Source organism: Microtus pennsylvanicus, chromosome 9, assembly GCF_037038515.1.
Source record: "Microtus pennsylvanicus isolate mMicPen1 chromosome 9, mMicPen1.hap1, whole genome shotgun sequence".
NCBI lineage: Eukaryota > Metazoa > Chordata > Mammalia > Rodentia > Cricetidae > Microtus > Microtus pennsylvanicus.
Window position 1 is genome coordinate 43,909,370 of NC_134587.1, and position 24,663 is coordinate 43,934,032.

Consider the following 24,663-nt stretch of genomic DNA (forward strand, 5'->3'; position numbering starts at 1 on the left):
AAGAGCACTGATTGTTCTTCCAGAGGGCCCGGGTTCAATTCCCAGCACCCACATGGCAGTTCACAACTGTCTGAAAATGCAGTTCCACAAGATCTGACACCTTCACACCAATGCACATAAAATACAGTTAAATAAATCATTAAAAGTTTAAAAAAAAAAGAAGGTAGCAAAGAAACCAGAGTCCTTAATTCTAGAAGGGTCTCGACACGGGTACTGCAGTCAGGGTCCACAGACAGACAGGAGGTTGTATGTAGACTGCCTTGGAGACATCGGTTTCAGTTTGTAGTACCTTCTCCTAGGGCTCTGGGGCCCAAGAAAGACTGAAGTGTGCCCAGGAAGGGACTTGGAGGACCCAACAGTCTTACATATTTACGAAAGGCCTTTAGCTTTTGGAAGAAATATCTGAGTAACATCCTGCCATGCTGATGGGGTGTGGCTGCATGGAGATACTGGCCATCCTACGGAACAAGACCGCTCTCATAGCTCTGTGGACCACTTCTTGGAAAAGCTGTCAATGGGTTGCTGGGTGAGATGACTTCGGGGGGGGGGGGCAGTGTCATTCAGTTCTCCTGTGAAGGCCATTTAAAGAAACAGGAAAACGAGGCTAGGGCCGGGTCTGAGTATGCATCTGGGGGTGGGGTGGGAGGATGCTTTCTGCTGCCTGTTGTGGCAGAGATGCTAAGCAGTGAGTCTGCAGTCCAGTCCCAGGGTGCCATTGGGGACCTGGAGGGGAGTTCTGTTTGCTCTGCGCAAGTTTATCTCAGGAACCAAGTGCAGAGAAACAGGACACACTAGTTACTTAAAAGTTCACTTTTTGCCTGAAAATACTAAAAATTAAGATTCACACCTTGATCTGAACCTGTGTTTCTAGAATTGTGTGTTTCCAGGCGAGTTCTTACGCCGCCGTGTTAGAGTAAAGGAGAACCCAGCAGCTTCTCCATTTTTTAAAGCCTCCTGTAATGTAAATAGGAACAGCAGTCCTTCCAAGTTATTACCCTGTTAACAGGTTGACAGATATGTGCAAATTGTGACTCACTGCTCAATTTGGCTCCAAATTAATGTCTTTCCGCGGGACCGCGTCTGCTCAAGTGTGGACTCGTCACCACTGTGGTGTGGCTGCTTGTTTGCCTGCTCGAGAAAGGTAAAAATTAAAGTAATTTGATTCTGCCACAAAGCAGAGTGTGACATATGGTGGCAGTGTGGGAGGAGAGCAAGCCGTTCCTACCTGTCCTTAGCCCTGCTCTAGAGCAACGAGCCGGCGATGTGCTCTGCGAGCTCCATGCAGGCAAGCGGCATCGGCTGTCTTGGGAGGCAGCATTCTGGAAGCTGCCAAAGATCACCCCCCACACACATACATACCGGCCCCACCCTCAGCAGAAAGCAAACCATTTTTGCCTCCAGACTTTTAATCTGGTGTGGCAAGCCTCCCTGGTTTCTGTCAACTTACTCGTGGCTCATTTGTATCTCTAAGGCTGGGTCTATTTAAAAATGAAGTGTTTTGATTTCTGCATCTAAAATCTAGACACTGTTTTCCTCAGCTAAAGGTGCAGCTGACTTTCTTTGGTCTCTTTTTGGCAAATGCATAATGTCACCTGTAACAAAGGAATCTGCATCTCCTTTATGTTAGGCCTGTGAAGAAAAACAGTCTCCTTAAAATTCATTTCTGCTCAATGGAATTTTCAAATGAGTTTGCTGAGTCTTATCTAAGATCGCGGGCGGGCGGGCGGGCGGGCGGACAGGCAGGAGGAAACCCCAGAAAACCCACCCTAGGCCTCTTAGCTTTCCTGTGCCAGCTGAGATACCTTTCCTAGGAACTGTCTTTCTTCTGCCACTACCTTCCCTTCCAAATAAAGGTCCCCATTGTCAGTAGGGTCCAGAAATGGCCAGGGGTGCTTACTGCTTGCCCACTGCAATTCTGGATGCTTCAAAAGAAATATGGACCAACTGGTTGGTTTGGAATTCTAGGAAAATGCAAGGTGAGGTTGGCTCCAACTTTGTGTGTGGCCCAGGATCATCACATAGCCACTGTTCAGGTTTTCCAGCCTAGTAAGGAATCTGATTTCCAGGTGGTCTGTTGACGGTTTCAAGGTGAAAGATAACAAGGCGGAGCAGGTTATGATGTGTCTTTGGGCTGAACTTGTGCATATGCATTGAGTTCCCTTCCAGAGCTATGATGGCTATTGATTGAGGACCGTGCAGAAGACCCTGCCTGCCCCTCACATTAGCATATACTTAGCAGTGACCTCCATTCACACAGGACAGAGGCTGTTTGCTTGCGCTGAGTCTGGAGAAATGGGTTGAAACCACACATATAGATTCGAAGTGTTCAAAGATAAGCATTGCCAGCGCCCGAGTTGGCACGGCTTTGTCATGCATCTTCTGCTTGTCCAGCAGACTCCAGGCAGGGCCACGCTGATGCCTTCCTCTCTTCTAGTCACCTCTGCAGGAGCATTCGTGCTTAGATGCCAGGATGTCCTATGAGGCTGTGAGTCAGGGGATCGCAGAAGACCGCAGTGTTTCTTAGTCACCCAGGAATGACATTTCCAAAATTGCTACATCTTAATAGGGTGGGGCCTTGCCTTCAAGAAATGCCTGGAGCCAGTTCAGCTTTTAATGGCAAGCCTCTCATGATGCTCCTCTTGAGGGGAAGCCGCCCGTGTGGTACCACGGAATTGGTGGGCTCCTTGAGGACTACCAGAAGCCCTGCTGCCACCTCCTGCGGGAGCACCCCAGACAGCACCCCTTCCTCCCTTTGCCTCTGCTCCCCCTGCCCACGGCCCTCGTTAGTAGTTAACAGGCCTTCTGCAGTCCCTCCCGCCCTCCTTCCACAAGAAACCTGACACGTTGAGCCTGAGAGCTGCTTTCTGACTTCATTAGCAGAATGGTGGTGCTCATGGTCTAACAGATGGCGTCCTGTGCACTGTCTCTCCTGAGCCCCAGGTATCTAGCTGAAATTCTGGATCCTGTGGACAAGGAGCTTACCTCTGCTTTTCCCTGGAAAGTAACCTAGCGTGTCCCTGGTGGAATGGGCATGGAATTTAATTTGCTACATCTAGTGGATGTCAAACCCATCCCAAGACCCCTTAATGGGAAGTTTGGGGTCTTGGCTGGTGAGTTGTGCACATCCTTTGTGTCAGTGTGGCTGGATAGTGAGCTGGCATGGTTTCCTATGTAGGGAGCAGAGCCAACTCTGTGTGTGTGCTGTGGGCCGGCATGTTCCACTGAGCCTCCACTGCAGGGCAGGAGGGCTCTTAGGACCACCCGCCAGCACACTTGTCATCTGTGAGTCCTTAATAAGTACCCGGCACCATGCCAATGCTTAGTGCCAGTGGTCCTGGTGAGTAGTAAACCCTGGGAGATGGAGGCCAGCGGAGAGGTGAAAATGGAACTTCTAGCTCGCCTGATATATTTGACTGTTACAAAGAAAGGTTTTAGAGTCGTGGAATTTAGAAATAAAGTTAGGAATAAAGTGGTAATAGGGACATAGAAAGCTGAGCAAATAAAAGCCAAGCAGAAATCTAAGAAAACTGAAAACACAGCGAGCTGTCAGGTCCAACTAAAGAAGACACGGCTGAAACACAGGGCTGTGCTTACACTGGAGGCCTGTAGAGGGGACACACATATCCCTGTGGAGAGTTAAGCTGCTTTCAGGGTACTTCATTTAAAATGTAAATATAATCACTTAAAACAGAGCCCCTTTGCAAAGGGTCATGGGAGGAAAAAAGAGGTTTCATAAGGGCCTTATAATCTTGTCTTCTTCAAAAAGCATCACAACTAAAAGTGGGGTACTAGGTGTGAAGGGAAGTCGGTGGACTCCCAGCCTCCAGCAGGACTCCTATTCATACTTATTATGTACTTCTTCCACACCCAGGTACGTCGATGATGTGATCAGCCGCATTGACAGGATGTTTCCAGAAATGTCCATTCATTTGTCCAGACCCAATGGCACCTCGGCAATGCTTCTGGTAAGATCTGCTTGCCTGTGTGTGGGGATGTGTGGAGGAAAAACCTGTCTAAAGCTCAGCTCCCTGTGGAGGCTGAGGAGATGACTCAGTAAAGTGTATGGTAGCATGCACTACGAGCCTAGTACTGGAGGAGAGAAGCAGGAAGGGCCTGCAGCGAGCTAGCACCGTGGCACAGCTGAGTTGGTGAGCGAGCGCTAGGTTCAATGAAGGCCTTGTCTGAAAAAAGTAAGGTGCAGAGTGACACCTGACACCCACCTGGCCTGCACACATGCGCGTGGACACACACACACACACACACACACACACACACACACACACACACGATTCTTGTTACAGAAGCTCTAGGCACTGGAGATGAAATCCCAGATGAGTAGCAAGGAACGTGCTTTCTCTCTTTCTTGGCATCCTTTAGGGCAGTGGTTCTCAAGGAACGTGCCTTCTCTTTCCTGGCATCCTTTAGAGCAGTGGTTCTCGACCTCGCTAATGCTCCAACCCTTTAATGTGATCTTCATCTTGTGGTGACCCCCAACCATAAAATTACTTTCATTGCTATTTGTTATGAATCATAAGGTAAATATCTGTGCTTTCTGATGGCCTCGGGTGACCCCCAAAGAGGTCTCGACCCCCAGGTTCAAAGCCACTGCTCTAGGATAAACACTCTACACTCTGAAGCCTTGCTTTTGAGCAAATTGCAGCCCCGGTGAAAGTTACCAAGAGCAGGAAGGCACCATAAGCTATTTGGCCTGAGGTTGGGTCGTGTAAAAACCTCCCCAGCAGTGTTGGGGTAAATTTTCTATTTTCCCTAAAAGATTAGACTGAGTTGTTCTCAGCTATTCTATCCTGTTAAAGAGAATGAACATGTTGCCTCAGGACTTCATGGGCTATGAAAGTCTTTTACCATCCTCACAGTTTAGGAAAAAGCATCTGAACCTTTGTCACCAATGATTTTTGAGTCTGTTGTTCCTTCTGGGTTTGCACTCAGAATTCTGAGCTTACAGTCCACTAACATTTGTATTTTCATAAACTGACCAAAGACAGTGTGCTTTGGAAGCTAGGGATGTGCTGTGGTATCCATGAGAGGGGTTTGATGTCTGTGTATGATGGGTACCTCCTAGCACACATGTTTTATGGCAGCATGTTTTACAAAGAATGGCCTCTGCCAGGCAGTGGTGCACATGCCTTTAATCCCAGCACTCAGGAGGCAAAGGCAGGCAGATCTCTGTGAGTTTGAGTCTAGCCTGGTCTACAGAGTGAGTTCCCGGACAGCCAGTGCTGTTACACAGAGACCCTGTTTTAAAAAAAAAAACAAAGGCTGGGCTTTGGTGGGTTCTGGGGAGGCAAGGCTCTGCATGTAGTCTTGCTGCCTTGAGTCCCATGTGAACCCCGCCCCCACCCCCCATGGCATCTTCCCGGGTACAGATCACCAGTCACCCAGGTGAGCCATTCTTCACTCAGCCCCTTCATCTCAGAAAAGCTGGTTGTATGTACATGTATATTTTTGCCCAGTGAATGGAAAGGATGTGAGCTTTCTAAGTTTGCAATATTTCATTTGTAAATGTAATGTGTATTGTAATACATAATTTCTGAAGTCCACTTGAACAGTTTTCTCCTTAATTGCTGAGATATGCTGGGATTATTTCCAGCTTTGTATTTTATATAACACACACGCACACACGCACATGTCTTAAGTCCTAGTTCCACCAGTTCCGTTGACGTTAGAGGTCTCCAGTTTCTGCTGTGTGAGCGGAGAGCAGGTTCTTGGCTGGCTTGTGCATCTGCATAGGAAACAGAGTCACTGACCCTGTCAGTCCATTGACAAAAGGCATGATTGGGTGAACCCATTTTGGTGTTCTTACTCTCTCGGCAATCACTTCCAGGCAGTCCGTAATTTGGGATCTCACAGCTTTAGTTGATAGCCTCTCCACTATGTAGAAAGCGTGGGGGAAAGAGGGCAGCTTGACACTTTCTGAGGCTTCTGTCTTAGGCAGCTAGGGTTTATTTGGCTCATCCAAAGCCAAAGTGGCTTTTCATTGTTGGTCTGGAAGCACCAGGGCTTCAGGCCCCTCAGAAAAAGGAGCCACATTCAACCTGGGAAACACACTGGGACCTTCCCTATGTGCATAGTAACACTTCTGGGTAGCGCATGTGTGCAAGGTGTGATGATGAGGCTGGGAACAAGTGGGTACCTAGTAAACACTGAATGCCAGAAGGCTAGAAAAGCCTGGTTGACCTCAGTGGTGCGCCTTCGTTCACAGGCTACCTGCTCCTTGCAGGGGATTGAACTGGCTTAATCCTTCACCAGCCAGTTGCTAGTGAAGTCTCCCCAGTGTCTTTGTGAGCCTTGGTTATCACCTGTGGCCTGTACATTCCAAAGCACAGCTAATGGGCCACCTAATTCTCAGCTCGCTGGGAGTTGTCCTGCTGCCGTGTGAGTTAGTGGCTCGTGGTATAATGAGGGCTGTTTCTGTTCTCTGAAGGGATGAGCTCAGTCATCCAAAAATAAATCTAGCTGTGTTGATATTTAGTTTCAGCTAATCTACCGCCTAACATCCCATTATTAATTTTCCTCCAACAGTCAAAATATTGTAAGAGCTTAACTGAGTCAGACTGGAGCAAGCTGCTGGCTTCTCACATCACTTAAAACATTATCATCTCCAGCGTTTGACTGATCAACTAGGTATAAAACATAAGAAAATGGAGCTTGCACTGGAATGTTTGAAATATACCCTACTAGTTTATAATCTTTATTTAGATGTTAATTTGATTTACAAAGCCTTAGGTTTGTGTCCACATCTCTCCAAAACTACTCACTAGCCTTCCTGCCTCAATGATGCTGCCTTCCTTAAACCACAGGGTATGTTATCCCATCTCACTCTGCCCTGGTTGGTAGAGTCCTTGGGAAGCTCACTAGCAACTGAACTGCCGCTCTGCTAACACTTGGATTTCTTCACTGAGTTCAATAGATTTCGTACCTGAGTGGTCCTCAGAGTCACTGGGTGATTTCCCAAGATGCATTATTCCTTGCAGGCTGCTCAGAAAGAAGCTCACTAGCAACTGAACTGCCGCTCTGCTAACACTTGGATTTCTTCACTGAGTTCAATAGATTTCGTACCTGAGTGGTCCTCAGAGTCACTGGGTGATTTCCCACGATGCATTATTCCTTGCAGGCTGCTCAGAAATCCTGAGTTGGTTGCTCTAGGCAGAACCCTAAATCTCCATTTCATATACCCTAAGAGCAGCTGAAGCTGTGGAGTACATTTTGAGAAATACATTAAACTCCTAAAGAGATGACAACCCGCCCACATCACCTTGAGAACCACTGCCCTGCACCCAGCAGTTCTGCCCCTACAAATGGATCCAAGAGAAACTTTTCCAGGGTAGCTTGTAAAAGAAAAACAACCGTCAGAGCCCTGGAAGCCCGGCCCTTTGGCCCTTGGCGCGTCCCTGCCCTGGCATCAGATTGATACATGAGCTGTGCTGCAGAAGCAATTCCTACCGTTCAGAGGGGGACAGACCTGAGAGTTGGAGACCCCACACTTCCAGGGCTTCCATTGCAGTGTAGAAAGTAGGAGCAGGGACCAGCTGCTGCCGCCTTACCTCTGTTGGAATGACAAGGTTAAGGGGCAGAATTGGACTAGGAACGTGGGAAAAAGTGGTACCAGGAGGAGTGGACAATGTGCTGGGAACTAAGACAAAACCCACCCAAGTGTAGTGAAGCAAGGTCCAAGGGAGGAACTCAGGTAAAGAGATTCATCAGGGGATGACTGGAGTACAGGAGGCCAGGAAGAGATGGATGACGGGAACCACCCAAGTCCAGAGGCCAGGCTTATTAGCCTCTCAGGCTGGGAGAGGGCTCAGAAGGTTGTAAAGTTTTTGTAATTTGGTTTTATCCCAGTCTTTAATTGATTATATGTGCTATTGCTGATCTAGGTATGACCCTTTCATATCTGTTTAATAATACCGAGGTGCTTAGTGCTTGCTGTTCAAAAGGATGAGAGGTCTGTGCCTAGCACTCACATTGGGGAGCTCACAACCACTTGTAGCTTCAGCTCCGGGGCCTCCAGTGCCATCTTCTGGTCTCCTCTGGTACCTGCACTCATGTGCACAGATTCAGACACACATACACATAGATAAATTTTTTTAATGTTTTAAAATCTTTAGTAATATAAACCGTGCCACCGCTGATGTATAATCTGTCTGCAGCATGTGTCAGTTCTCCCTCCCTTGGTCATCACTCCTCAAGGGGCTTTATTTGTATTACTAAGTATAATTTTTCATTTTCCCATTTTTAATTCAGTGTACTTGGAAGCTATTATATATTGTCTTTAAGGACTAATTTTTCTCTTTTTCTTTTTCTTTTTTTGGTGGGAGATTGAGACAAGGTTTCTCTGTAGCTTTGGTGCCTGCCTGTCCTGGAACTAGCTCTTGTAGACCAGGCTGGCCTCTGACTCACAGAGATCCGCCTGCCTCTGCCTCCTGAGTGGTGGGATTAAAGGTGTGCGCCACCGCCCGGCTAAGAACTAATTTTTCACTCAACCTTTTTTGTTTAGTACATTTTATTCAAATTGTTGACTTATTCATTTTTCTGATAGGAAATATTCTGTTATTTTTCTATTAGTGGTCATTTGATTTGTTTCTGGGTTTTTTATAAACAATTCTGCTCAGAGCATTCTTGGCCCTTGTTTTTGGGTCCTGATGGCCTAAAGGGTTACCTTGTTATCCTCCCACCTGGTATCTGCTTGACTTCTCACCATGAACTGGCTTGCTTTAGGAGAGTATGTGTTTTTTGTTTTAAATAATTTTTAAATTATAACACAACTACATCATTTCTGTTTTCCCCTCTTCCCTCCAAACTCTCCAATATACGACCAATCCCCTGTTCTCTTTCAATTCATGACCTCTTTAATTATTGTGAGGTGTGTGTATCTGTGTGTTTATTCCTAAGTATGTAAAGAAGCCTGCTCAGACTGTATAATGTTACTTGTATGTATATTAGGTCAGTGGTTCTTGACTGATTATTGCCTCGCAAGGAGTGTGTGACAGTGACTGGCAATATTTTTAAGATGATTTTATGCTGGCATTTGAGTGGATAGAAGCCAGAGATTCTGCTATGTGTGTTCTCCTGCAGTGAGCAGGCACAGCCCACCAAACTACAAGATGGAGGTTGGGAAACCTGGCTCAGGCACACAGGTGTTCACCCTTCCATATCGCCGATGCGTTTTCCAGACAGTTACATTAATATGTACCCGCCAGCAGCTCTGAATATCGGATTTTCCCAGAACGCTAAAGGCTGAGGCCTTAGTTTTTCCTGTCCATCAGACACTCTTGAAGGCCACCCCTGCCATATTTTTGTGCTGCACCAGCAGTGGTTGCTGGAGCCATGAAAACCTGAGTTCTAGCACATTTGTTACCGCATTGAATATTATGGGAGTTCTTTGTTAATGCTTTAGTCACTAAGATCCCAGTTACAAGCCTTGTACGAAGAACTGGTCTTTGTGTTTCTCCGCTCTTGTGTGTCTGTATTTTCAGTGTGTGGGAAGTATGCATGTATGCACCTATAGAAACCAGAGGTGACATTGGGTGTCTTCCCTAATTACATCTCAACTTTAGTTGAGGCAGGATCTTACTATGCATCCCTGGCTGGCCTCCAGCTCACAGAGATCTGCCTGCCTCTGCCTTCTGGGAGCTGGAATTAAAGGTGCACAGTGCCACGCTCAGGTTCTGCCTTATTTTTAAAACAGGTTCTCTGAGTGAGTCTGGAGCCAGACTTCCTGGCCAGCAAGCCCTTGGAATCCAACTGTTCCCACCTCCCAGTGCTGGCAGTGGAGGTGCATACTGCCTCACCTAGATACAGGTGTTGGGATCCAAACCCAGGTCTCTGTGGTTGTGCAGCAAACACTTTACACAACATGCCATCTCCCCGGTTGTTTTTCTCCACTTTTACAGAAAGACAGCTTCAACTCGGGCCCTAAAGATGTTTGCTTCTAAAACTCCATTCTTTCAGGCAGCCATTCCCAAATTGTGATCTGAGGGCAAGAAGCTGCAGACCTCTCCCCTGGGACCATGAGGTCAAACTGCTTCTAAGGAAGATGGAGGTCTTCCTCTCCTTCCTGCTCCTCACTGATTGACATGTCCACAGTGGAGTTCTTCAGGCTCCTAATGCTGGGGGACATTGGCATGGCGAGCTCTCGGGGCCATGTGTTTTTGTCCTTCAGACTGGCCTCGGTTCGTTCTCTATTGCAGTAGGGACTGATAGCTCCGTCCCATAGGTGCAACAGTTCCTGGAGACCCTCAGCCATTTTCAGTAGAAAGAGGTCCCCGGGCCGAAATGATGAGAACTACTGGTTTGAGAAGAAAGGCTGAGTGCTGTGGTGTGTCACTACTAAGGAGACTGCCACCAGAGCCAGGAGGGCCAGGAGTTTGAGATCAGACTGCAGAAGATGAAAAGCAGGAGGGGGAAGAACCTTCTTCAACAGCAAGAGTATCAAATAATAGATCAGACCAATCTCATGACTAGAAATTTATCAGTGACTGAAGCCCTGGATGTGAAATAAAACCACAAGAACTTGGGACATTCTGCCAGTTAATTCTGTAGCCAGGAGATGGACAGAGAAGGGCAGATGCCTGGAGGACTGACCAGCACTGGCAAAGGACAGAAATATCATGATAGGTAAAGTTTGCTTAAATATCCCTCACCAACCACCAAAAAGGAAAGAAAGATGGATAGCTGAAGAACTTTTGTTCATTTTGATCATTTTTTTCTTAAACAATCTTTCTTTACTCATAAAAGTATTACAGGTGACTGTGCACACCCAAGTCTCTTCAAATGTCTGCCACAAAGTATAGAAACCATGAACACAGAAGCCACAAAGCTTACCACAAATATAGCCAGAATGCCCATACTCAGCTGCTTTTTATCAGTTGGCAAATAGGAAAAGCAAACGATTCCGTTGAGCTATTGTCTGTGTGCTCCTGGCCCACTTTTTCAGAGTGGAAACTGGCCTTCGCAATGAAACATACTATACTGCATCTAAGAAAGTTCTAAAGCAGTGTTTACTAGAAGGGAAGAGGCGGCACTGGCAAGGAAGGATGAGAAACTCTTCACAATGAAGAATCATCTAAATTCTGCACTTGTCAACTTTAAAGAATTGTGCACATTGCAATTATGGGCAAATTTTATCCAAATGGTTTTTTGATGACCATTGACTTCTACTTAGCTGGGCTGCCTAACGGTCTAGGGAAGGTTGTGCTATGTTTTCAGGTGAATCAGGCACAAGTTGGAGCAGCAGGTTGTGGACAAATGGGTGGGTGCACATGATAAAGCCTAATGGTGTTGTGGAATCTAGTTCACAGGTATAGGGGAGTTTATTCTATAATTCTTTCCATGTTTTTGATGTTTGAAAATTTCATACTAAAATACTGCTGAGATAAACCTCCTCTAGCCTCTAAGGAAACAGATACCACAGAGCAGAAGACTAGAACACTGCCCTCAAAACTGGCTTTAGTATCCTCAACTAGCATTCAGTAAGATGAACAAAGAAACCCTTCAAGCATAAACTTAAAAGAACTGAACACTGGCTATACTCAGGGAAATGAGAACGATATCACAGAAATGTTGTCTGAACTTAGAGGTATAAATAAAATTATATTCAAGTAAAATCTAATAACAAACCCCAGGGAAAGGCAGACAGCCAAGAGAATAAAGAGAAGGTGACCAAAGGAGAGCTGGAAAAATGACTGGGATGGAGTAGGGGCTGAGACCATGTACGAATCACACATGCATTTGTCAGAGTTCTGGGGAGACCATCATGGCATAGAACCAGTGTGAAGCTAAGAAAATCCGGAAAGTAAAGCCTAGGTCTGAATCTAAGCACTAATAGGGGCCACGGGGAACTTGTCTTAGTTAACTAGGAACTACCAAGTCATCTAGTCCAGGAGTCATGCTGCAAAGATAAATATCTCAGGACTTCCGAGCAAGAACTCAAGTAACTTCACAGCCCCAAACCCCTCAGACTGCATTACACTGCTGGAAACAGCAAAGGGCTCAAAAGGCCGCACAGCAGTTAGGGCGCTTTCTGCTCCTGCAGGATCTGACATCTCTGATCTCTGCAGCACCTGCACATGCACATACACACACCCTCACGCGTGCATGCTCACACATAACATGTGCACTCATGTAGATACACATGTACATAATTCAAAATAATAAAAATGAATCTTAAAAAGAAAACCAACAAGGGCTGGCCCATCAATTAAGAATGCTTACTGCTCTTGTAAGTTCAGTTCCCAGAACCCATGTCGAAGAGCTTACAACTGCACATAAATCCAGCTTCAATTCCAGCACCACCTTCTGGCCTCCCCTGTATTCGTGTGGTGCACATAAATGAGTGCAGGTAAATAAAGCAAGACAACAGTTTTCAAAGAAGAGTCAAGGACGTGTGTGTTCTTTCAAGCATCGAGGCCAGAGAGAGCATTTGACTGCTTCAGGATTCTGCACCCGTGAGCCTGTCTGGACTGTCTGTTGGACACTCCCCAGCCAAGAGAAGGTAGACGGATTAGCCCAGGGCATGCTGAGTAAGGCACAAGCAAAGTGGTCATAAGGGCAAAGAGAGAGCCTAGGAGCACTGTGTTCAGTCGCAGTGAGGGGTCCAAAAAGATGCAGATGAAATAAGAGTACTGATTTCTGTGTGTGCAATCAGTGGAATCAAGGATACTGTTAGATACTAAGAAACCAAAGGCAAATTATTGCTTTCCAGTTTAGTGTTTTTATGAGATTCCTGAGTGTACAAAAGGGCAGATTTCTACTTCTTGTGCCTTTTCTTGGGCTCTTTTTCTTCTGTTTGTTTGTTTCCTCCAACTTTGATGTGATGATTTTTTGTTTTATCATATTGTATCTTAATCTCTTAGAAGCCTGTTTGTTTTCTAATGGGAGACACTAAGGGAGTAGCTCTGGATGGAAGGGGAGGAGAGGAGGAACTGGGAAGAGTAGAGTAGGGGAAACCATAATCGGGATATATTATGTGAGAAAAAGTCTATTTTCAATAAAAGGAGGGAAAAGTTAAAGTGATGCTTGAGAAAATGGGGTCTGAAGGCTGTAGCATGTAGAAATACAAAGGTACGCGTGAGAACTATAGAGTTAATAAGAAAAGGAGATAGCCTAGTGGTAGAGCATTAGCCTAGCATGAATGACGTCCTGGGTTCCACCACCAACATCAAAGGAAAAGAAAAATAGGCAGGAGGCGGGGGAATCTGAGCTAGCTATGAGACATTGTCACAAAGCACAGATAAAGGAGGGAAATCAGGAGGGAGTACCCAGAAACACTAAACATGTATTGAGAACACATGTGTCAGTCACATGAATAAATGTACACATGCTAACAGGCTCTTCCAGAGTGCCACTAAAGCTCATTGGGAAAAAGAAGTACGCATAAAAGAATAGGAACAACCAAAAGGGGCGGTGCTGGGAGAGCAAGGCCTGTGTTCCTTAAAGCACACGTAGAAGTCTTAAAACACACTAGGAGTCAAAAATATGGCCCCGGCTTGCAGGTATACAACCAGAAGACTGAAATAGACCAAGGCTGATGTGGAAACCAAGCAAGTGGTACTGGCTACATCTCTAGTCAGTGGACCACCGTCACAGAAAGGAAAGTAACTTCATATAACCCCCCCCCCCCAAAAAAGTCCTAATAAAACCATAACAAAACCATGACAGCTGGCAAGCTGGGGAACATATGTAGCAAGTGTGTCCTAGGAGCAGAGATATGGCTTTAAAATTATTTTGCTAATTTTAAAAACAAAGTGGAAAATATTAAAAATGGGTTTCTTAAATGAGGAAACCATTAACACACCCTGTATTTAAATAGATCAAAAGATGTCCCCATCCCCAGAGAGGTGCGGATTAAAACTACATTGAGGCCTGTCTCTTTTCTGCTGGGTTAGCAGAACTGAAAAGGCCTCCCCTGTGGTCTCTGGAGGCAAGGGAACAGGCCTCTTATCACTGCTGATGGCCACATGGGCCACCTAGAGTAAGGACCTTCACAGTGTCCAGTGTCTGCATTTGCCTTTGCCCATGGATTATATTAGGAGGTGGCCCTGCAGACTCCTTCCAACAATTTGGAAGCTCGTGTGTGCAGCTGTTCATCACGGCCTGTTTGGGACTGAGTATCTTAGGATAACCCGCACATTCAGAGGACGACTGAGAAGATCATGAAACAGCCGCACAAGAGAGCTTCACTACTTAGGCTTTTGTCTTTGAAAAGATGAGAGAAAGACCTGTGACCCCTGTGAAGCGACTTCCTGGGCAGAGTGTTATTTAAAGAGAAAAGCAAATGCTTTTCTCAATAAGGCTCCTCTTTGTACGAAGAGAGAAGACATCCATTACCTGCCCATTCTCAGGGCAGACACACATGGAGGGTTAGACACAAAGCAGTCTGTTTAGGAGACAGTTGAGAGGTGTGTTAAGTATGAGGGCTGGAGGTGGGTGCGACAGCTGCATGATGAGTCGGGCAGAGTGACTCTGGAGCTTCTGGGATTCAGGCCAGACTAGGCTGTTTATCTTTTTTGCTTTTGTGTTTAACCAAAAAGAATGCAAATAGAATTAAAGCTAAGGATATTTCAATCAGATAATGTGTTTACTCCTTAAAGTGCAGGGAAGAAAGTAGAAAAGGAACTCTAGAACCTTTGAATGTGGGGTTTTGACCCAACCTTTTCCTGTGAACTAAATCATGCAGTATAGTCGGTGTCCAGCTTCACAGAGGTCAGGATTGGTATGTCTAGAACTCCGAGTAGGTAGGATAGAGCACATATAGAAACAGGAGCCATAGAGCCAAGCTCTGATAGACAGACAAGACAGACAAGACAGACAGACAGACAGACAGAGAAGCTGCCAATGTGGAAACAAAGCCACAGTAAATACTTGGTGTCTTACGGCAACTGAGAGTGTTAGTATAAGCAAAAATGCTGGTGTGTCCGTGCGTGCATGCTTGCAGGTGTGCCCCAACCCTGTCTGCTTAGAAGGTCTAAATTAGAGCCCAAAGACAATGAGCACCTCTCTATTCCCCATCATGGTCTCTGAACGCCAGTCTTGCTAGCAGAAATCCTTTGAGTAAGTAGCTAAGAACAGTACAAGATGAGCCTGGTGCTTCTCGCTGTGCCAGAAAGTAGGGGAAGTGCCCAGAGAGTGATGGGGCGTAGAGTGTCAGTGAGCACAGATATCATTTTGAAGAGGCCCTCACTAGCCACACCTGGGACTGCAGGGTACCAAAATAATGACATCACTCATCATAACCTGCAGAGTACAGTCCTCGTCTGTGAGTCTGCCTTATGAAATGGAGAAAGTGTTGAGAGGCATCATTGCGACTTCTCTGTGAGGAGAGAGAGCTTTAATCTAGGGGCAATGGGAAGTTGGGCTACCATCTTAGTAAGTCTTAAGACATATGTCATTGCTTGTTCTGCTGCTCTCAGGCAGAGGAACTGAGGACTGAGCAAATGATAAAAAAAAAAAAAACCACAGAACTTGGTGGGGGAAGGGATGGGACCTAAAAAGAGACCATAGTCTCGGAAAGCTTTATGGACGCCTGTAGTTCTGACATCTCTGAGCTAAAATCTGTCCCATGCTTCTGTGTGGCTATGCAGTCATAGCACATTTAGCTGTTTCGAAGGCTGCTGACTGGGTCTGTGGAGTTAACGGAGCTCTGTACAGGTGTTTCATGGGTATTACCCGCTTCTCCGCTCTGAGATGGCTCTCATTTGAGCTGTGAGCTCCTAAGGGGTGAGGACTGATGACCTCACTGTGAGACGGCGTCCTGTGGGTCTTTCTGGAGGAGTGGGCAATTCACTCCTAGGGTAAGTTCTGGAGCTGAGTCCTCTCTGGAATCTCTGCTGCCTCCCAGAACAGCTCCCATTCCCTCCCTCTGCTTTCTTTCATCTCTTTGAGCATTCATGCTTCCTTTGGGTGACTTTCAAGGGGCCTACAGATCAGGCATTGTGAGTGCTACACTCAAACATGGCGGCCATGTAGAAGATGCCAAACAAGCTGGCAGGTGGAGAATGGAGGCTGTCACCATTGTCTCATCACGGGTTGGAGGCTCAGAGAACGCACCGTGTATCTCGGAGCTCCTGGCTCTGACATTAAGTCAAATTCAGTCAGGGATCAAATAGTTTGGGCTTGGTTTTGTTTCCTAATTTCTTTGAGTACTTTATGCTTTTTCTTGATTCCCCAAAAGCTGCTCTCTCCCCGTATGTCTCTAGCTTCCTTAGTTACAGGACAGCCCTCCACAGACGTGCCATGTACCTGCGTCCTACAACCCCCTCAGAACACTGACTAAATTGATGACAGCCTGGTTAGGGGGCCCAGGCTGTCCCCTTTGCCACAAAGGCTGACCCCTTTGCCAGCAGTCATCCGCCTCAGCGTCCCCAGTGGTGCCCTTTAAACCCCACAGCCGCTCCGCCTATGTGTTTCAGTTGCTGTGACCCAAGGAGCTGGGAGTCTGATTCCACCTCCCCAGCAGGTCTGCCTCCCTAGGCTGGCATTTGTAGGGTGAATTTCAGTGTTGGAGAAGGCAATTCCACTACCCAGGGAAGAGTGGTGGGTGTTACTCCCTAGTGTTTGTGTGTATTATGTGAAATTGACGTGTGGTAGAAACAGCTGGCGTTGGCCTTTTTGAAGCAAGGTGAAGCCGTGCATTCCCCGTCAGAAAAGTGCCCTCCCGCCCTTAACTGTGTGTTTGTCTCCGGCTGTCTAGTTTGATTTATTCTGTAGTAAATGTTGGGCCGGTTTTCAAGCCAGATAACTTATCTTAAACTCTGCCCCCAATTTGGCCTTATTCTGTTTCAGTGTGTCCCCTTGTCCTGTAACAAATGTTTATTGATCAGTCTCTGAACGATAGCCCAGCCCCTCCTCTCCAGCAGCACACTGCTCCCCACAAGCTGCCTGTCCCGCCTCGGGCATCTCCTCAGCACTCTGCCTGTCTTGACTATGCCTGGTCCATCCCCAGGCTCTCACCTCTGCTCTTTCCTTAGCCTCCTGGTCTCCTTTTCTCTAGACACTACTCTCCATCTTCCACTGGAGTCTCTGTCCTCAGGCCCCAGTGGTGTGCAGAAGAAAGCCTCCTCCTTCGAGATGCTGGTGTTGTTCTGACACCTTGGCCTCAGTTTACTCTTTCAAGCTCATCTCCTCTTCTCCCTCCTGCCTGGCCATGCTCAGAGCTTTCTTCTGCTGCTTATTACCATCTTGAAGGAGACAGTTCTTCCTTGTACAAAGCACACCAGTGTCTTGCAGGAGGGGCAGCCTGCTGAATGCCAAGAATTCCCTGCATTTATTGCAACAAGCAACATTCTTTCTTCCCCGCTGGCTTCTTGGTAACTCCATACCTGCCTGCTTCTGTGATGTGTGCCTGCTGTTTCCTCTGCCTGTGGCCTCCTTCCCCACCTGTGCCCCTGGCAGAGCCACTGTGCATTCCCTAAGATAGGGCTGTGCTCCCTGCCATCTTTCATTTACCTTTTGGTTGGGTAGTCCCTCCTCCCTCTGCTCCTCCAGCCCTTCATACACCTGTTCTGATAGAATGTACTGTGTATAGAAGAGGCACGAACTGATCTTAGAGAGTTGTCCTGCTTTAAAGCTCCATTTGACAGTATCTGCAGTCTGAGTACCTCTGTGCACATCCTTTATGATGGCCCTAAAGGGGAAGGGCTGAGATCTGCCTGTGAGCATCTGTTGTGTTCTTTATCTGTACTTAGCCTTCCATAATAGCCCTTGCTACTGAACCCAGGACCTTTACAAAGAAGAGTTCTCATGGGACATCCTTCCACAGCACAAAGAAACAGCCTGGACTATTGTTGTTGGTCTTGTTAGAAAACAGCAGTATTGAGCAGTAGGTAGTCTGGGCCCTCAGAGTTTGTATTTGGCCCAATGGAGCCGTGTTGTTCAACACCCACTACAGTCTATAATACGCTGCAAGAATGCCTCATGCTTCCAGAGGCGGAGCTGTGTCAAAAACTGTTAGCATGGGAGTCCAGGCTGCTCTTTAGATGATCAGGTTGTCTTGACTCAGATTTATACACAGCAGGTGAATCTCATTAGCCCAGATTCACACTGCATAGACCAAGCTTGTAAACAGTCGAGACCTTCCAGGACTGTATTAAATCTTCAGCCCATTTTGAAGTAGTGCATCTTGACAGTTTACTTTATTCCTTAATCCCAATCTACACATGTGGCTTTTCCTCCCATTAATCTCATTGGATCCACAGAATGAGGTAGCATTTGCTTAGTTTCAACCCTAGGGCTGCACATAGTCCAGCTGTTGACAGCTGGATTAAAGGATGAGTATGAATCTGCACCAGGATGGCCTGTGGCCTTGTTAGCTGTATCGTGTGGGACTCTAATTAGAATTAGTTATACTAATTGTGCTGTCTGTAGTCAGAACAGCAGTCGTACCCACAGCCTGGATGGTAGGAACTATAGTACACACAGGCTCTGGAGAACCAACCCACCTGGGTTTAGGTACTTGGATGGCCCTCTCTAGGCATGCATGCACCTGGTGTCTACTTGCGACTGTATCCACCTTGGTGCTTCTGTAAGACAGAGCTGATGACAGTCCTGCCTCTTGGGGTTGGTGTGCACAGAATATGAACCAGCCATGGGAAGCATAGGTGTCAGGAGTCTACTAGGTACCTACTGAAGATCTTGACATCCCATACCTCTCCTTTCTGCACGTATTTACCACATCACTGTGATCCTAAACGCAGTTCAGAGACACTTCCTTTGTAAACAGCGCCCTTGCCAGACACTGCATGGACATGTTTGTCTTCTGACAGTAGCCCAGCGCCAGCTGCCATCTTTTCTTCCCTGGCTTTTGCAGTCTCATGGCTCCTTGATTTTCGCCTCTGCCCTGTTGGTCCTCTGCACTGCAGCTGGAGTGCTGCTTGTGAACTGTTGCGTCTCTGCCCAGAGACACTGCTGACCTCCTACTGGGGGGGGGCCTCCTCTGCCCAGAGACACTGCTGACCTCCTACTGGGGGGGGCCTCCTCTGCCCAGAGACACTGCTGACCTCCTACTGGGGGGGTCTCCTTCTCTGCCCAGAGACACTGCTGACCTCCTACTGGGGGGGGCCTCCTCTGCCCAGAGACACTGCTGACCTCCTACTGGGGGGGTCTCCTTCTCTGCCCAGAGACACTGCTGACCTCCTACTGGGGGGGGGGCTCCTTCTCTTCCCAGAGACACTGCTGACCTCCTACTGGGGGGGTCTCCTTCTCTGCCAAGAGACACTGCTGATCTCCTACTATGGGGGGGTCTCCTTCTCTGCCAAGAGACACTGCTGACCTCCTACTATAGGGGGGGTCTCCTTCTCTGCCCAGAGACACTGCTGACCTCCTACTGGGGGGGGGCTCCTTCTCTGCCCAGAGACACTGCTGACCTCCTACTGGGGGGGGGCTCCTTCTCTGCCCAGAGACACTGCTGACCTCCTACTAGGGGGGGTCTCCTTCTCTGCCCAGAGACACTGCTGACCTCCTACTGGGGGGGGGCTCCTTCTCTGCCCAGAGACACTGCTGACCTCCTACTGGGGGGGTCTCCTTCTCTGCCAAGAGACACTGCTGATCTCCTACTATGGGGGGGTCTCCTTCTCTGCCAAGAGACACTGCTGACCTCCTACTATAGGGGGGGTCTCCTTCTCTGCCCAGAGACACTGCTGACCTCCTACTGGGGGGGGGCTCCTTCTCTGCCCAGAGACACTGCTGACCTCCTACTGGGGGGGGCTCCTTCTCTGCCCAGAGACACTGCTGACCTCCTACTGGGGGGGGTTCTCCTTCTCTGCCCAGAGACACTGCTGACCTCCTACTGGGGGGGGGGGTTCTCCTTCTCTGCCCAGAGACACTACTGACCTCCTACTCTATGAGGAGGAGGGGTCTCCTTCCAAACCCACCTGACTCATCCCTCCCACGTTGCCGGTACCTCAGCATACTGTCAGTATCTGCTCGCTTGAATGCAACCTCTGAGCAGTGGTTCCATCTACCACACAGTGCCTGTCACTGCAGGGTACCCTCCAAGTGTATCTGAAGTGAAAGAATGTGCTCTTTTTCAGTGGGATCCCACACCAGACCTGAGAACGGTGCACTTCCCAGAAGGGAGAGCACTTGCCTCTGCACCTCCCAAAGCACAGGCCTGGGCCAGTCTGGCTGCCAGCGTGTGCTATCTGCTGTGCTATGTGACTCTCATCTTTGTGATCCTCCTGAGACCAAGATTCAAGAATCTCAGTGTCTTGAAGTGTTGCCATGGTGGTTTTGTTCGTTATTGTCTGATTTCTGAATGGTTGGTTTCCATGGAACACATGGTGGTCACAAAGACCAAGGAGGGCCAGCGTTTTGGTCCTTGCCTTTCTACTCTCATTCTTGAGCACATCTTCCCACAGCATCCCCAGCTGGAAGCCCACCCCAAGAAGAGAATTCTTTTTGACTTTCAGTTGTATTACCAGATCCTAATTGTAGAAGGAATGACATTTCAGGCATCTGTGTAGTGTACATTGATCATGTTCTTTACCCCCTTCCACCCAGTTCTGTCCTGGTCTTGTTGTGTTTGCAAGTTCAGAACTGTGAGTGCTGGTGAGAGGCTCTGAGTGCACAAAGGAAGGCAAATGCTACAAGGATAAAGTTCATCCGCTGTCCAGTTCAGCAGCAGCTGATGTGGGTGGCACTATGCCCACAGCTCACCGAACACTACTGGGTTCTTGGTAGTGCCAGGGATGGAACTCGGGGCTAGTGCCACCCCCCTCTCCAGGGAGGACCTTCAGATTGCCTTGGGTGCTGCTTGGTTTGTCTTTGGTGTTTTCTTTAGTTTCTGTGGCATAAGAATTGAGCCTGACTTCACACACTCTAGGCCATTACTCCCCGCTGGCCACAGTCCTGTCCGTGGGTACTAGTTAAAAGCATCAGCTTCACTCCATAACTAGTAGGATTAAAGGATCTGGAGCCCTAAGCAAGCCACTGCCCTGTAGTGAGCGCGGGTCCTCAGAGACTGTCTAGCCAGATCATCCAGGAAGAGGTGAGTAGGCAGACCATGGAAGCAGAAACAGGAGGACAAGCAGGCCTCACCGTCCTACCCTGGAAGATTGTGCCCCATCCTGAGTACTCTCTGATAGTTCCTACTGACAAGCCTGCATGCTGTCTGGCCCTTTAACGGCAGCCCCCCAACAGAAGATGTCAGCACAGTTTTATAGATGAGAAACTGCAAGTGAAGAGCTTCCATGACAGATGCACGGTCATGTCCTGTACAGCCAAAACTTGCAGTGAGCTCCTTGAAACGCCAGAGCCCTGGGCTCCTCTGTCACCCTTTGCTATTATCCGTAAAAAGTTACCATGGATTCAAAGACATACCAAAATCTCCTAAAACGTGGGTGAGTGGCGGAAACATGTTGAAGTGAGTTGAGGTTTTTTTGTTGTTTTTTTTTTAAGCTCCTTAAAAGAATGATGGTTTTGATAAAAATTTAATTTTGGTAGGAAATGCTTTCCGAAAATACTTGAGACATTCCCAGTTCTATTTTCTCCCTACACACAGGCTTTATCAAATGATTGTTTTGTTGATAAATTTAGTGTTGAGTTGGGACTTACATGTAGACTGTACCTACCCTCAAAGGGAAAGGGGATTTTATAGTTTCCATTCATTCTCATTAAAATCAGAACATTTGCATCGTAGCTTTTACATCTAGTTCCAGGAATTTTAAACAGTCTGATTGTATGGAAGTGGGTCGTATTAATTGCAAATGGGCTCGACATCTGCTTGCTAACATGGAGGGCTTTTTTTTTTAGCCCCGTTTTGTTTTTATATACGATCTTCCAGGGTGGTTAGGGGAGAGCTGCTGCTGCTGCTGTGCTAGGAAGCCGGGGTCTCAGAGGCTTAGAATGCACCCATAAAAATGAATTTAAGAGCAAGTCTCTGAAAGTTCTTGAACTGGGAGCGATTAGACATCTGAGAGTTGATGGGTTTTTATCCACAGTCTGTTAGGAAGCTGTCTTCTGTCCTTGGAGCCTCCATTAGTCAGCTGCTCGGAGGCCAAGGTTATGGTCTCTGACTCTGGAGTAAGCGTGAGACCCAGTTCTACCTGCAGTGCAGGGCATGAGGTGGGCGTGAATGAGGTCTGGTGGGACCCCGTCAACCAGTGACTCTAAACAAGCAAGTTAACTTCTTCCCTGGTGCTAGTGTGATGTATACCACTTCCAGCTCCAGAGCAGACACTTCACCTGGGCCCGTCTCGGTAGAGACCCCTCGTCATGGAGTATGCTCCTGGCATCATGGTTGTGAAGAACGTCCCTGCTTCCTTTAGCATTTGTCTCCTGGATCAGAAAATCACCGAGAACACTTAGCTTAGAACTTACCCTAAACACACGCTGGTTCTTCTGGACAGCTCTTTGTTTGGGTGGTATTTGTTTGTTTGTTTTGGTGGGTTTTAGGTTTTTGTTTTTGTTGGTTTGTTTTGTTTTGTTTTTTTAACTGCCAGTTTAAGAGAGAAACGAGGACTAAATCTTTTCGTGCCTCCTCTGTGTGTCAAAGTGAGTGACTAGCCAAGATTAGGGAAGGAGCAGGAAAATATGGAAAGGATGACATGTCTTCTAGAGAGGGCGACGTTTCCCTGTGGTACTTCCCTGACCCTGCCACAGTGCCTTGCCTCGGAAGGTACAGTTGGCATTTGCTGTGTGAGTAATTGTTAGATGCTCAGAGGTCTTTGGATGATTCTAACACTGTGTACCATGGGATTCTAGTTAGCTACTCAGTGTGTGTGGCCTCACACTCCTAGAATCAAGGGTTAAACGTGAGGTATTTTTTTCCGTGCATGTCCTTCACTTGCATGGCTATCTGCTGCCCTGCTTGCAAAGCAAATAGTTCTAGGAGTATTCAGGAGGGAAAGGGGTTTGAACCAGCGGCTCCAAATCCTTACTCTCTGTGGTTTAGAAAGGTGGCAAGGTGTTAGGAGTGAGATTAGCTGCCTAGAGCTGAGAAAAGTGAGTTGGTGCAAGAAGGGCAAGCCGGCCTTGAACCTGTGGCCTTGACCTCAGGCGTCTGAAATAGGGGTTCTGGTTGTTGCGGGAGGTCTGTATCTTCCTACTGAAATCCTCCCCAGTGCACCATGACTGTATTCCCCAGTTAGTCCCTCTTCCCACAAACTGAGGCTTGTTACCCAAAGGAAGTATCCTGGCTAACACTTAGTACGGGGAAATCATTTAGAGCACTTAATTTGGGCTGACTCTTTATTGGTGCACTATTGCAATTAAGTTAGATTAATGAAAGGTAAATTCCAGTCTATACATGAAAAAAAAAATCTCTTGTAAAGATCCTAATTAGAGTGTGTGTTTATTTAGCCTCTCGTGCTTTAATTGCATCCGTCTTGCTATTTACAAACAGGCATCATTAAAGAGTAATGAGTGTGTGAAGAGCGTTGATACTAGCAGCAGATGGGGGGCCATGGAAGTCTGCTGGTGGGTATGATTTTCAAGTGAAGGAGATTGCAGAGTGATGCTGGCCGGGGAGGGGAGGCAGAGGCAGGCATTATGCAAGGCAGCAGCTTGTCCTTCGCTGCAGAGGGCTGGCTGCTTTTAATTTGTTGCAGCAGGGTAATCTGTAGAGGGAAACAGACACCTCGCACAGTGTCTGCGACCTTAGCCATGCCAGGTGGAAGCATCCCGTCCATCATCCCCTCCCACCCACCCACCCGACGCAGTAACACACACACACACACCCTGCCTCCGCCACTGGGCCTGCTCTGTGGGTCATCTGCCCTTCAAGCTACAGAGGTACCTGGGGGCTGGGAAAGCCATGCAAGGTGTGGGGCTTTCCTCGCATTACACAGCTCAGAGCCCTTTAGCAGCCTTTCAGAAAATCCAGACGTGCAGTAAAGTGAGAGATAAGCTTCTGGTGTTTCCTTGGCACCTCTGATATCACATCTCAGGCTTACATAACTTAGCTGTTCTTGGAGGCAGACGCGGCTCTGTCTCCCTTAGGTGGGTGCTTAGTCACTCGTGTTCTGCCCCCACCTGACGTAAGTGTAGAAAAGCTGAGGCTCCAAATGGAAAAGAGAGAAGCAGATGCACGGCAGAGACCAGAGAGGATCCTGGCTCTATCACATCTCTAATTCTTGGTATCCATCTTATTCTGGGGGTGCATGTTGGAACCCGGCTTTAAACCTCAGCACCAGCCAGGTGGTGGTGGCACACGCCTTTAGCCCAGCAAGGGGGGGAGGGGCAGAGGCAGGCGGATCTCTGCGAGTTCAAGGCCAGCCTGGTCTACAAGAGCTAGTCCCAGGAGAGACACCGAAGCCACAGAGAAACCTTCTTTCGAAAGAAAAAAAACCTCAGCACCAAAACTAAGTAAATCCTTCACGTTATTCAGCTCCAGGACTGGGGATGTGCTACTTTCCAGAAGACCTGTGCGCTTGTGGGGAGACCTGGGTTTGATGCCTAGCACTCACAAAGAACCAGGTTTAAAATCCAGGTGTAGAAATGGCAATTCAAAGAAAGTCCTGGTTGCATGATATTTATAGGGATAAACAGTAATCTAAAGTGCAGTGCCTCGGTTTCCCGTGTTGCCCATATCCAGCTTAGGGCACACAGATCTGGAACTGCATTCTATATAAATGCAAACGCTAGTGTCGGACTAGAGTGGAGCTTAGATTTCTCCAGGGAGTCCTCCAGGGTGAGTGAAACACAGCTTTA

The 24,663-nt window shown here is 47.6% G+C and overlaps 1 protein-coding gene across 1 annotated transcript in view; it reads left to right on the forward strand.

Annotated features, from left to right (window-relative positions):
- Med27 (mediator complex subunit 27) overlaps positions 1–24,663 on the forward strand; it is a 184,237-nt gene that overhangs the window by 122,462 nt on the left and 37,112 nt on the right. The window contains exon 4 of the mRNA XM_075985621.1: positions 3,872–3,965. Within this exon, the coding sequence (XP_075841736.1) occupies positions 3,872–3,965 (94 nt within the window). The remainder of the gene's footprint in view (positions 1–3,871; positions 3,966–24,663) is intronic.